At 37.7% G+C, this 12,948-nt stretch overlaps 1 protein-coding gene across 3 annotated transcripts in view; it reads right to left on the bottom strand.

The window, feature by feature from the left end:
* Positions 1-12,948, bottom strand: part of CFAP47 (cilia and flagella associated protein 47) — a 321,340-nt gene that overhangs the window by 157,009 nt on the left and 151,383 nt on the right. For all 3 annotated transcript variants that reach the window (XM_049871901.1, XM_049871902.1, XM_049871903.1), the window contains exons 35-37: positions 9,818-9,952; positions 6,126-6,241; positions 1,450-1,600 (exon numbers count right to left, since the gene is read on the bottom strand). In XM_049871901.1, the coding sequence (XP_049727858.1) occupies positions 1,450-1,600; positions 6,126-6,241; positions 9,818-9,952 (402 nt within the window). The remainder of the gene's footprint in view (positions 1-1,449; positions 1,601-6,125; positions 6,242-9,817; positions 9,953-12,948) is intronic.

The following is a 12,948-nucleotide window of genomic DNA, read 5'->3' as shown; positions in this document are numbered from 1 at the left end:
AATTTACATTCCCTTGCCTGCTCTCTGTAAAGCCCACCTCCCCAGGCTGCCTGCAAGCAGTCTTGGAGGCAACAGCCCCAACTGCTCCTTTCCTTGCGTTATGAAATAAAGGTGTCTTTCTGATCTCCCACCCCGGCCTTTTGTTTATGGGATATAACAAGTCACGCCAAGCCGAACTTGAGGTTTCCTCCCGGCAACACTTCCATGAGGAAAAAATTACAAGAACTTCTACATTTTTAGACTGATCATATTCTTGCCTTACTTCTCCATTATTATCCAATCCACCTCCTCTGACTTAACATCATGAGCGGCCAGATGGGGGAAATAAACAGGGACCACATGAGCTTTAGGAGTCAGTTTTTGTTTTTCAGAACCAGGTTAATGAAAGGCTTAATTCAGGCATTTCTCTTAGCCACATGTAGCAACGCTGTGTCTTGTTTCAAAGCATTTGTGCCAGAAGGTTAAGAAGTTTAAGTGTTAATGAACACTCAAACTTCTCAACCTTCTCACACAAATTATTCAGGAGACAATCAGGAGATCCTAACATACAACTCAATGACAATGGAATTCCCACTTCCTGTCCTGGATGTCATTTCTAATAAGCCCCTCAGTTGATGTGAGCATCGTAATACACTTCTCACTCATCTGCCCACCAATCAGCCCTCCCACCATCACTCTTATCCCTGTCCATCTAAAATTCTTTATAATCCATAGGGGAATCTGGCAACATAACAAATTTACTTGTTCTTTACCATATATCCATGGTAGAAAAAAATATGTAGGCATGGTAATGTCTACTAAACACCAACTATAATAATAACACAATCATTTGACACAGATTTCAAAAGTCTTCTTGTCACCCTTTGAGATATAAACACTTAGAACTCTGTCTGGAACATCATCACCTCTCAATAAATGCCAAGCTTGACATTATCTTTATAATGGCTTTGCTCCACGGGACATCCAAGATAAATTGATAAATGTTCCTGTCAGAAACACAAACATCTTCTTTGCTGCACAAGCCAACAACCTTTAATCCAAATAAAACACTGTAAGACACAGGCCCAGGGACTCCTTTAACTTAAGCCACAGACCCCATGGCAGAAGGGCATTTGAGCTTCTATGTGTAGAGTGAATGGTCCCTTCATGAAAAGAATAAATATAATTTTAACACAGTGACCATAACTAACACTCCATACAATTTCTTTCAACTTCTGTTATAAAAGTAGAGACTTATTTCCACGAAAGCATATTAGAGCAACATTGTTGAAGACACAGAAGCCGAGAATCGTGTGCATGTAAATATGTGTCTTTCTGGTGTCTACACACACACATGATTTCAAGGAACCAGAGCTACCTAGGGATATAACTCAGACTATAACCGAGTTTGCAACACTCCATGGCCTGAGAAGAGCAGAAAATTCATACAAATAGGTAACATTTACTTACCATAGCTTGAAAATTGCGGACTTCTGCCCTCAGAGCAAAAGTCATCGTAGCGCCTCCAACTGTATTCTTAGGTTTTGAAATTAATAGCAGTGAAGCTTCAGCTGGATGGAGAAAGCGGCTGATGAATTTCACAGTGACATTAATTTGGTTCCTATTTAATAAAAGATAAAAGAGAACACATTTCAGTTTGAAAATGTAATCAACAAGCATTTACATGTAGACCCTGTGCCCAGTGTCTACATCATGTAATTAGTTCACTTCTACAAAATAAAATTAAAGGGTTTTGCAGATCTCAGGATGCCTACCATCTAGTTATTGTTGCTAGTTAAGACATATTGATCCATCCTGTAAAATATGAAGTTAACTTCCAAATGTACACATAATCTACCAAACACTGGATTTTCTAACAGCTAGTCACATAAAATCACATGTGTATTTTTTGTGTGAAATTCATACGACATCTTGTGCTGTTCTTTAGGCAAATTCTTAGTCATGTCACTGGTTTTTGCTCACAGGGAGAAAAAGGTAAGAAAATAATTATTCAAAAAATCTGTAAAGCATTGTTGAAAATAACATTCAAAGCTCAAAATTCAAATAATGGTAGATTAGTAGCATGTTTTTATTAAAAACAAACTATAATTAAAAGAAGGAATAAAGAAAACATGTTTATCTTGCTTCATCTTTAACCCAGTAGTCTAAAACACAGTGTAATGGCAAAGAATTCACGGGCTTGGAGGAAATCTACTTAGCGGCTTGCAGTGGAATAGCTATTCTATGGTACCCTGGCAACCTTGCATGACTCCACATAGGCTTCATATACAAGGCTTAACTGCAGCTGATAAAAATCTTGGCAGAAAGTGATCTTCCCTTAACAGAAGAGAATGGAGGCTCATGAAGAGCAACCAAAAGGCCATTTCTCATTTGCCTCACTTCTCATTATCTCTCCTGAGAGACTGTCAGAAGACAGTTTCACACTGCCTCCTGCTTTCTGATGAGGTATGAAGTTTGCTGCCTCACCCTCTTCAGGGTACTGCTGTTCTTGCTGTTGCTAGTTGCCATCAAGTGGATTCCAACTTGTAGCGGCCCCATGTGTGCAAAATGGAATGGCTCCATAGGGTTTTCAAAGCCATGACCTCTCAGAAGCAGATTTCCAGGCCTATCTTCTGAAGACACCTCTGGGTGAGTTTGAACCACCAACCTTTCATTTAGTAGTGATTAACTGTGCCACCCAGGGACATCTTAGGGTACAGCTACAGGCTATAAAATGGCTTAGTTGCAGCATTAAATTGGCTCCTCAGCAACAGAGTGTCTTACTACCCATGTTGTAGTCATCAAACCCCTTTCGTTTCAGTGTTGTCCTGTGCAAAGGACATGGGGATCTGGCACCTTTGACTACTCTTGCTCTCACTGTTTATATATAAAATGGCTTCACTGGCTGAAACTTTCGGCCTTGCCTTGCCTTAACGCAGCTGTGGGTGCTAGATCTCAGGGAAATTTTACCTTTATTTTTACTCTGGGTTTTTACCATAGTCAGCATTATATGCCATATCACAGTTATTTTCCTGTGCAGACAATCAACTATTGTCCTCTCTTAAACAAAAAAAAACTTAGGATGCATATATTTGAGAATTGAGATGGTAAGGGATTCCCTTGATGCCAGTCCTTTGCTTAACTTTTCCAGAACTGTTGTGTAATTGTTGTTGAATGGATGGAACTAGGGAGCTTCAAGAAGTAAAGCCAATAAGGGACTTTCAAAATCAGTAGAAATGATCTCAAAATTAAATGGTAGGGAGAACTATAACTCACATCCAACAGGTGGGGTGATTTTTATTCAGATATGTGTCATCATCACTCTCCTCAATTTGCATGAAAGGACATTATCTTGGACATTATGAAAAACTCATGGGCTTGAATTTAATTGCAAACAAAGGACATTTGACCTTAAGGTATTGTTGGGTTTTTTTTTGGGGGGGGGAGTGAGGGGTATATATACTCAAACTCTGTGCTAGGATACCCGTGACTGATATAGAATTTCACTAGATAATCTAAAATTTACTAGGAAATAAAGCCACTAATTCATGCATTCAAACTGATATTTATAGATAATTTATGATGTTCCAGATGCTGTTTTAAGTTTTTGAGATGCAACAGTTAGAAACAACACACTATTCCTGATCTCCTGTATCTTAGATTCTATAAGACATGGGAAACCTTAACTAAGTCATCACAAAATAAATGGGAAAATTACAAATTATACAAATGTTATTAGGTGGTATGAGAAGATATAATGGAGAATGTGACACAGTCTAAGGGGTCAGAGGAAGTGATGTTAGGTGGATACAAGGATGAGGATGAGTTAGCCAGACTGAGCAGAGGAGGAAAGAAAGACTCTGGTATGAGTAACTATGGTATGTTTGAAGAACTGATCAAAGGCCAGTGGTGTTGAAGCTTAGAGAGCAAGTGGGTCAGTGATCCAAGAAACAATCAGGAGGCAGCCATGAAGGGCCATGTGAACCATACTGCAAATTTCGGTCTATATCTTAATGGTGATAGGAAGCTATCTGAAGATTTTATGCAGAAGAATAATACGATAAATTTGCATTTGAAAAATCTAATACAGAGGATGGATTGCAGGGAAGCCTTTTAGGAGTCTCTTGTAGCAGTCCCATTTAAAGATGATGGTATATTAAATTATGATGTGAGAGATGGAGAAGGGGAAAAGATGCCAAATTTGAGATATATGTAGTAAAATGGACCTAGTAATGGATTAGATCACCGTGGAAGTTGATGAAAAAAGAAGTGTTCAAATATGACCATCATCTAAATAAATTCTCGTCAGAAATTCTTTTATAGATCTATAGTTAAATCCTATAAAAACATTATATCACACAATGAACTTTCTATTAGGCCAGTGGCTAGTTTTAGAACCAGGAAGAGCTGATATCCTCTTGAGTATAGAGATTAAAAAAAAATTTTTTTGTACTCATATTAAATCATAGAAACGACCAGGTTTTCCTTCTTGATGGTGTTAGAAGGTTCAGAATCAAATACGTGGTCCACTTCAGGGAAGTATCCTACGTCTGCAGGAATGTGAGTCATAATTGTAGTCTTCTTGACATTTTGACTTTTCTTTTGGCTACAGTTGCCTCGAACCCATTACCATTGCTGTGGAGTCGATTCCGACTCATAGCGACCCTATAGGAAAGAGTAGAACTGCCCGTAGCATTCCCAAGGCTGTAAATATTTATGGAAGCAGATTGCCACACCTTTCTCTGTGGAGCAGCTGGTAGGTTTGAACCACCGACCTTTCAGTTAGCAGCCATGCATTTAACCACTACATCACAGTTGTCTCTACCTCATTTAAAAAAGTCTCTTTGATATTTACATGTACTTTCTTTATAAGCTACTTCGAGTTGGCTGCTAGAAAAGATACAGAATAAATACATAACATAGCCATGTCAGTGCCCATGTGGCTCAATGAGAATAATGAGGAAAAAAAGAAAAGAAACATGATGGTTTTCTAAGGTTATCCTTTCACTTTTAGGACAGTCACTACACAGTTATAGCTAAATTTAGGCACCGAGTTATACACAGACATAAACATGCTTATATGCTGGTGTACCTGTTACTCTTATTTATATAAATGATATCTCTGGGAATTTAAATTCACAGCTGGCAGAAAGCCTCTATTAATTGCAGTTCTGACAAAATCTATGGCAGTACATGGTACACAATATCTGATAACGACAAAGCTCAGGATTGTTTTTGTGTTAAAGAAAACAAAGTATTTTCCAAATCCAACTTGTAAAAGGAGCCCTGGTGGTGCAGTGGTTAAGAGCTTGGCAGCTAACCAAAAGGTCAGCAGTTTGAATTCACCAGCTGCTCCCTGGAAACCCTACGGGGGAAGTTCTGCTCTATCCTATAGGGTCGCTATGACTTGGAATCCACTTGACGGCAACAGATTTGGTTTTTGGTTTACTTGTAAAAACCAAAGAACATGAAAGTATTTCGCCTAGCTAAAGAGACACTTAAAAAAAAAGAGAGACACTTAAGGAACCACCTAATAATAATATTCAAGTCTATAAAGTAGAATGCATATAGAAAAGTGAATAATTGTTTTCCATATATATTGAGAATTAAGCAGCCTATTCTGTGAACCCTTCTCTGGTTTCACCAAGAACATTCAGGAGCTTATTTTTCCATGTCCTTCAAGTTGTATGCACATATTACATGGAAACAATCGCTAAATCATATCCTTATGTCTTTGCTTGTCTGGCATATATATGTATGTGTGTGTGTGTTTGTACATACGTGTGTGTGTGTGTATATATAAAATGAAGAACAAACTGGTTCCAATTTTCTGCTAAAGAGAACCATAAGAGACAAACTAATAACTCATTTTTTTTTTAAATCTCTATGGCCTACCTGCATGCAAAGAAATTAAAATTAAATCCATACATAAAAAGCAGCAGTTTTGTATTGTTTGAATTGCTTTAAGAGAATGGGTGAAGTACCTCAGGAAAACATGAATACTTTACCTATATCTGAATGGTGGTCTTTTCATTACATATCTATCAGCTAAAAATGCCCAAGTTACTCTTTTATAGGAATAATACACATTAAATTTCTAGGGTTTATATGTTTGAGAAAGTAAAATTGAAAAAAAAATCACTTACTTTGGAGAAATTGTCACAACATTCCCTGTTTGGGAGAGAGAGAAGTCAGCGGCATCTCTTCCAACAATTGTAGCATTATAGACTAAGTTTTTCACGCTTGAGTTTTTCAGTAGAATCTATGGAAGAGGGTATGAAACGGGATCATGAGTGTAAAAATTATACAATCATAACAATTCTTATTTTTATCAAAGACAGCTTCCAGCAAGGAGATGGCAGATGAAAAAGCACATGACTATCAAAGGTTTGAAGGCCAAAATTAGCAATTTTGGTTTTATTCTTATTGCAAAGGGAAACCATTGGAGGGTTTTAAACAGAGAACTTATAAAATCCAATTTACAGAAAGGATACTATCATAGATATTCTGTGGAGAAAGTATTATAAGGAGTGTAGGTTTAAAAACAGAGGTCCAGGGTGGGGATGATGGTGGCCAGGTCTAGAAGCAGTCATTTTGCTAGCAGCTGGCTGTCCCATCCCTTGTTCCTTCCATCCTGAGAAAGAGATATAGAGAGTATTGGAGAATAGGCCATTTCATTTCTAGTGAGAGTTTCTTGAAGAATTTGAGAATACAGGTGTGTGTGTAAAATATAATGGAGACTAAAACACACACAACAGGAAAAATTCCAGGGTATCATGGAAAGTACTGAGCCACAGGAGGGAAAAGACCTGAAGAGGGAAGATTGGATGATGTAGAGTGAGGAAAAGGTGCCTGGAATTTAAAAGTCTAGCAACTGTACTCATGGATATGTGATAACTAAAAAACTAGTGCTATGTGGTTAGGAAACCCTGATGGCATAGTGGTTAAGTGGCTGCTAACCAAAAGGTCAGCAGTTCGAATCTACCAGCCGCTCCTTGGAAACCCTATGGGGAAGTTCTTCTCTGTGCTATACGATCACTGTGAGTCGAAATCAACTCAATGGCAATTTTTTTTTAAATGTGTGGTTATAGTGAATCATGGGCAATATGGCAGAGATGTACTGAGAGATTAAATTAACTACTTTCATAGTTCAATGACAATTCTGGCAACTACCAGAACAAGTATTTTGTTGCCGATGAGTTCCTGCCTTCAGCTTCCCCAAAGATTTGGGAGTCTCAGGCTGCTCACCTACTACAGATATCAGTTATGATGGAAGCAAGATCACCCTAGTAGGTTTTCTTTTTCTTTAAATTTATGTATGTATGGATGTATTCCTGGTGTTCATTAAGAAAAACTACTTGCTGTCAAGTTGATTCCAACTCATGGTGGTCTCACATGTGTCAGAGTAGAACTGTGCTAGATACAATTTTCAATGGCTGATTTTTTTGGAAGTAAATTGCCAGGCTTTTCTTCTGAGGTGCTGCTGGGTGAACTCAAACCTCCAACCTCCAACCTTTTGGTTAGCAGCTGAGTACACTAACCATTCGTACCACCCAAATCTGGTGATTTTAAGTCCCAGAGAGTGAATTTCCATTTTATGGATGGAAATCATAGTAGACTCACTACAAACTGTTACTGGTTAATAGTCTTGGAACTCCCACAACCGTAACAAGCCCTGAGACCTTAGGGAAGCCACTCAGTTTCATTACATCTATGACACAAAGGTGCCGAATTCATCTATGGTCAACTGTAAATTTTGTTTCAAACATAATAAAAAGAAAGTTCAGTTGCTTCAAAAAAAAGTGTCAGAAAAAAGTCACTACACCATTTGATTGCTGTTTTCTGCTGGTTCCAACATTTTATGTATCTTATTTTTTAGTGATAGTGCAGTGATTAAGAGCTCAGCTGCTAACCAAAAGTTTGCAGTTCGAATCCACCAGAGGCTCCTTGGAAACCCTAGAGGGCAGTTCTACTCTGTCCTAGAGAGTTGATATGAGACTCCATGGCAACCGGTTTACTAATAAAAACAGAAAGATATAAAATTAAATAATAGGGATGATACCTCAATATTTTCTAATAAAAAATCATACGGAGATGCTTTCCTTTCTTTAAACTGAGCCCTTTTACTTAGAGACAAGAACCTCAGTTTTTCCCAATTTGTAACTGAATCTTTATCCACCATTACTCACACTGTCACAGAGGCTACAAAGTTATTTTCTCAAAGAGGTTAAAATTACCAATTAGAGATTACCAAAACATAATTTTTTGAAGACCAAATATGGACAAGCTTTGCACTGAAAGCATAAACGTATCCACCCCTCCCCCCCCCCAAAATATGAGCAGGACTATATAACAACAGCCTGAGGAAAAGGAACAAACATTAATCTGACCAAATTGTAAATTACCAATTACACAGATACGATTATGTCGATTTCTGGTGTTGAGAAAGAAGCATGGAAAGACCTATAAATGCAGTTGAAAGCTATGAAAACTAGCAGAAGGAATGGTCTTGTCTAAATATAAGCAATTTAAAATGGTGTGCTAGAAAATATTTCACAAATATTAACAAGAAACAAATGGTTTGAAAAACAAACTGAAGTCAATGTACCTGACAAGATATTTCCCCACCAGAAATAAAACTTACAAACATGGACATACACAGAAATGCTATTTGAAACAGGGCTCAGAAATTTAATTTTCAATTTTTTCTGAAAAGTAAAAAACACAGTGTTACACGTTCAGTGGCTTTAGGACATAAAAACATTTTGTAGGAATCAGGTGGATCCGGAGCACTTTCATTATTACCTCCCTTTCTATGACCTCATTTGAACAAATCCATCTGGGTGTGGAAACTGCTACCTAAAGGAAAGCTGAGAACATTTGGATAACAGTTTCCAGTTACAGTGCCAGTCCTTTCACGCATGAAATCGATCTCAAGTGGCCTGGCAGGACGGGGCCTTCAAAAGTGCTTAACACTTTCACTCTCCACCTTCCCAAATCCCATTAATTTCATGAATGTGAAAGAAGGGGGGGGGGTAATCATTTCATTGCAGGTGATGATTATTATTAACCAAAAACTGTTTCTTTCACTTTTCTAGACCTTGGGCTTAGAAGTAATAACCTTTGCTAAGGCTTATTGGACAGACAGACAGACAGACAGATAGATAGAGAAACTGATAGACAGATGTTGTTTTATGCCGTCAAGTCGATTCGAACTCATAGTGACCCTACAGGACAGAGTAGAATTGCCCAACAGGGTTTCCAAGGCTGTAATCTTTATAGAAACAGATTGCCACGTCTTTCTCCCACAGAGCGGCTGGTGGGTTCAAACTGCCAACCTTTCAGTTAATAGCCCAGTGCTTAACCTGTCCCAGCAGGGCTTGATAGACAGATAGATACTGTTAGTTGTCCTTAAGTTGGCTTTGACACGGTGACCTTATGCATAACAGAAAAAAACATTGCCTGGTCCTGTGCCATCTTCATGATCGTTGGTATGGTTGAACCCATTATTGTGGCTATACAAGTATCATATTGCTCAAATCAAAAACCAAACCAGTTGCTATCAAGTAGATTCTGACTCATGGTGACCCTATGTGCTTCAGAGTAGAACTCTGCTCCACAGGGTTTTCAATGGCCATAACCTTTGGAAGTAGCTTGCCAGGCCTTTCTTCTGAGGTGCCTCTGCATGGATTCGAACTGCCAACCTTTCAGTTGGTAGCTGGGTGCTTAACTGTTTGTGCCACTTAGGGTCTGTCAATTTCGGGTTGTGAAAGAAATATCTAAAACTTCTCTTAATTGCTTAACTCCATGTATATGTTGACCCCAAAGGTTTCCATACCTCTCTCAGCACAGTGTCATGTAGAGTACAATTAAAGGGCACCACCTTCTTGGGAAGGTATGTAGGAAGCCTTTCATACATGTAGACACAAAGCATGAGCATCAGAATTGGGTTTGGGTCAAAGATGTCTGTAGCCTAGTTTCAAAGAACAGAAATCCAAATTAGAGCATATAATAATAAATTAAAATACATAAAAAGAGGTAAAACATAGTATATCAATTATTGAGTTATTTTAAAATGTTACTGATTGACAATGACACTGAAACAGAAATAACAAACAGCATATTGAGGTGAATCAGAAGATATTGGCCTAAGAGTTAAAAATTAGTTAGATGTGTTTTAAGTAGACCACTGATCTCACAACCTCAAAGATTCCATAAAAGTTAGTCAGAGCTCAGAGAAAATACTACACACATCATCCCCGCCTTAAAGCAGCATATAAAGCAGTAGAAGAAAAACCATAGCAGGTGGCACTTGAGATGTGCTATAAAGAATGCTAGGATTTTAAACAGTGTGTTTTGGGTGAGGAAAAGGATGTATTCTTTCAGAAAGGCAAAGCACTATAAGGCAAGGAAATGAATATGAATAGTGTTTATTCAGGAAAGAAGTGAAATTTGTATTTTCCATAAGATAAAGGGAGACAAGTAGTACGTGATAAGACTGAGCAGTTCTGGGGCCACGTGTGGAGGAGTTGGATGCCAGAGCGAGAGACTTGGTTTCTGAACAAGGAATACATGACAGGGGCAACAATTTAGGCAGAGCAGGCAAGGATGGTAGGGAGGAGTACTTTTCCCAGGAAAGACAAATTATAAGAAGTAAGAAAATATAATTTTACTGATAAACAAGATAAATCACTGATGGTGGTTGGAAGAGATTTGAGATAAAATCGAAAATTATAAAAGAATAACAGCAGAGAAAATAAATATAACTGAAATGTAATTTGGAGTCAAAAATAGAGCCAAGAGCAGAAAAGGGAAGAGTTCTTTCTATCAGTTGATGTTGTACCTAAGATCTCTTAGAAAAGGACGGAAGTACTGGGGGAGAGGGGATTCACATTAAAGAAGTACTGGGATTTCTGTGAGGCAGGGATCGAAAGACGCACAGACCACCACTAGTAATCCAGCAACTCCATCATTATCAATGTACAGGGGGCTCTCTGCACTTCCATGAAATGAATATCCACCCGTCTTAATGGTACAGACTCAAGCTAGCAACTGAGAATGATCTGGGTTTAGCCTCGAAACACAAATAGTGTGAGAGCAAAGGAGATCTAATATGTTATGTGGAATTAATGCACTTAACTGTGAAATTTGGCAGCAGTTACCAGGAAATAATGACAGCCCCTTTGATAATTCACTAATCCACACTTCCTCATACCCTCTTCTCCTTCTTTGGAAGAAGGGAAGGGTTTATTCTTTGCTTTTTTCTTGCTTGGGCAATCAGGCTTACCAATGACAGTACCTAGGGAGAGGTTGTTGTCAAGAATATGGGAGCTGGCTTGCCTCAGCAGGGTAGAAAGCTGCATGCAAGAAAATTGTGAAACGTACCTGACTCCCAAAGTTTCTCATTAGTATGCTCTTATCTCCCATTTCTTGAATAGAGGAAATATTAGGCATAGTGACATAGTGAAGTTATTTTAGAGAAGAACAAAATCGAAATGAATTACAGAGTTTGATTCTCAGATTTACTTTTTAACCCTAGGCAAGTAAATCTCAAAGTGAAGAATCTGCACCTGCTGGTCCCTGTGTGATGCAACAGCCTATGGGTGTGAACTGAAGAGGGTAGTCTCAGGTGATGGGAGATATGTTTGTTGGGTGAAAGGGAAGCACTAGGAAAAGAACATTCTGGACTTAAGTCTGGGGTCAATAAAAGTATTTTTGAGCCTTTTCTTTTTTAGTGGATACGAATTAAAATAATGTAGGTAACAACATTAAAATTATTTCAAAAACTATTCTTTGAAAAACATAATAGGATAACAATGCAGTAATTTGGTAAATGAAAAAAATGTTTATCTCAAAGGAAAATATATTTGATATTTATGACAATTCAGTAAGAAACCAGAAAAAAACTCTTCAAGTAAAGAGTATTCAGAACTTTCCATGACACATTTCAATGAAAATAAAATAAATTACACTGTGTCACTCCTTAGTTTAAAAAGCTAAATGTTAAAGTCAGTCAGGTGTCTTTAAAAAAGTGTTTCATGTGAAGCATCTTTCAACAACATAATCATTCTCAATATACATCCAACCAAAAAGAAAGAAGACTTTGATTTATTGGGCTTTTTTTTTTTTTAAAGTTAGTGTTTTCCTACTGGACCAGTAGAAGACGGGGAATTAAACAACAACAAAATAAGAATAAAAATTCCATAATAAATGGAATACTGGGGTAGAAATCTGGTAAACTAGATTCATGTTCTGCTACTTACAGAACTAAATGAATTGAGCTCCCTAGGTCTCAATTTCTGCATCAGTGACAAGAGAAGGTGAGATGATCCTGCACTTCATGATGAATTTAATATGCTCTGACTTTATATATCACTGTCTTTCACACTAGATCCCAACTATAATTAGCAGTATCCACTGACAAAAAAAAAAAAAAATTTTTTTTTTTTTTTTTTTACTGACATACTATAATCCTAGAGAGGATGAGGTTGATTGCCTTCCCAACCGCCATTTTCTCCTTTATTCTTTACTAAGAACTTCACTTTTGTGGGTGTTTCATTCCCTTTACCAAAGACTGGTTTAGCCAAAAGCGTGAGATACAATTTTGGTCAATAAGCTGCAAATGGAAATCTGCTGTGGGCCTATTGGGAAAGGTTTTCTTCCTGGGAAAAGAGAAATACAAGGAGGGATGACGCTAAACTAGCCCCAGGAATAGCTGTATGAAGGTGTTATGTGAGAACTTAAGCAGCCATTTTGGGGCTGTGAGTGCACATGCCTAAAATAAAGCCACCAGGCTAAGAATGGCTGAGCAAAAATGAGACTCTGATAACTTTGTTGAGAAACTGAATAACTATTCCTAGAATGTTCTACTGCCTGATTTTGTCTATGTAAAATATTAAATTTCCTTAATTTTAAACCACTTTTACTCAAGTATTCTGTTATTTAAGGCTAAAAGAATTCTAGGTGACA

This window comes from Elephas maximus, chromosome X (genome assembly GCF_024166365.1).
Source record: "Elephas maximus indicus isolate mEleMax1 chromosome X, mEleMax1 primary haplotype, whole genome shotgun sequence".
Classification (NCBI taxonomy): Eukaryota; Metazoa; Chordata; class Mammalia; order Proboscidea; family Elephantidae; genus Elephas; species Elephas maximus.
Note: the sequence above shows the minus strand (reverse complement) of the source record. Positions and strands in the feature narration are given on the sequence as shown.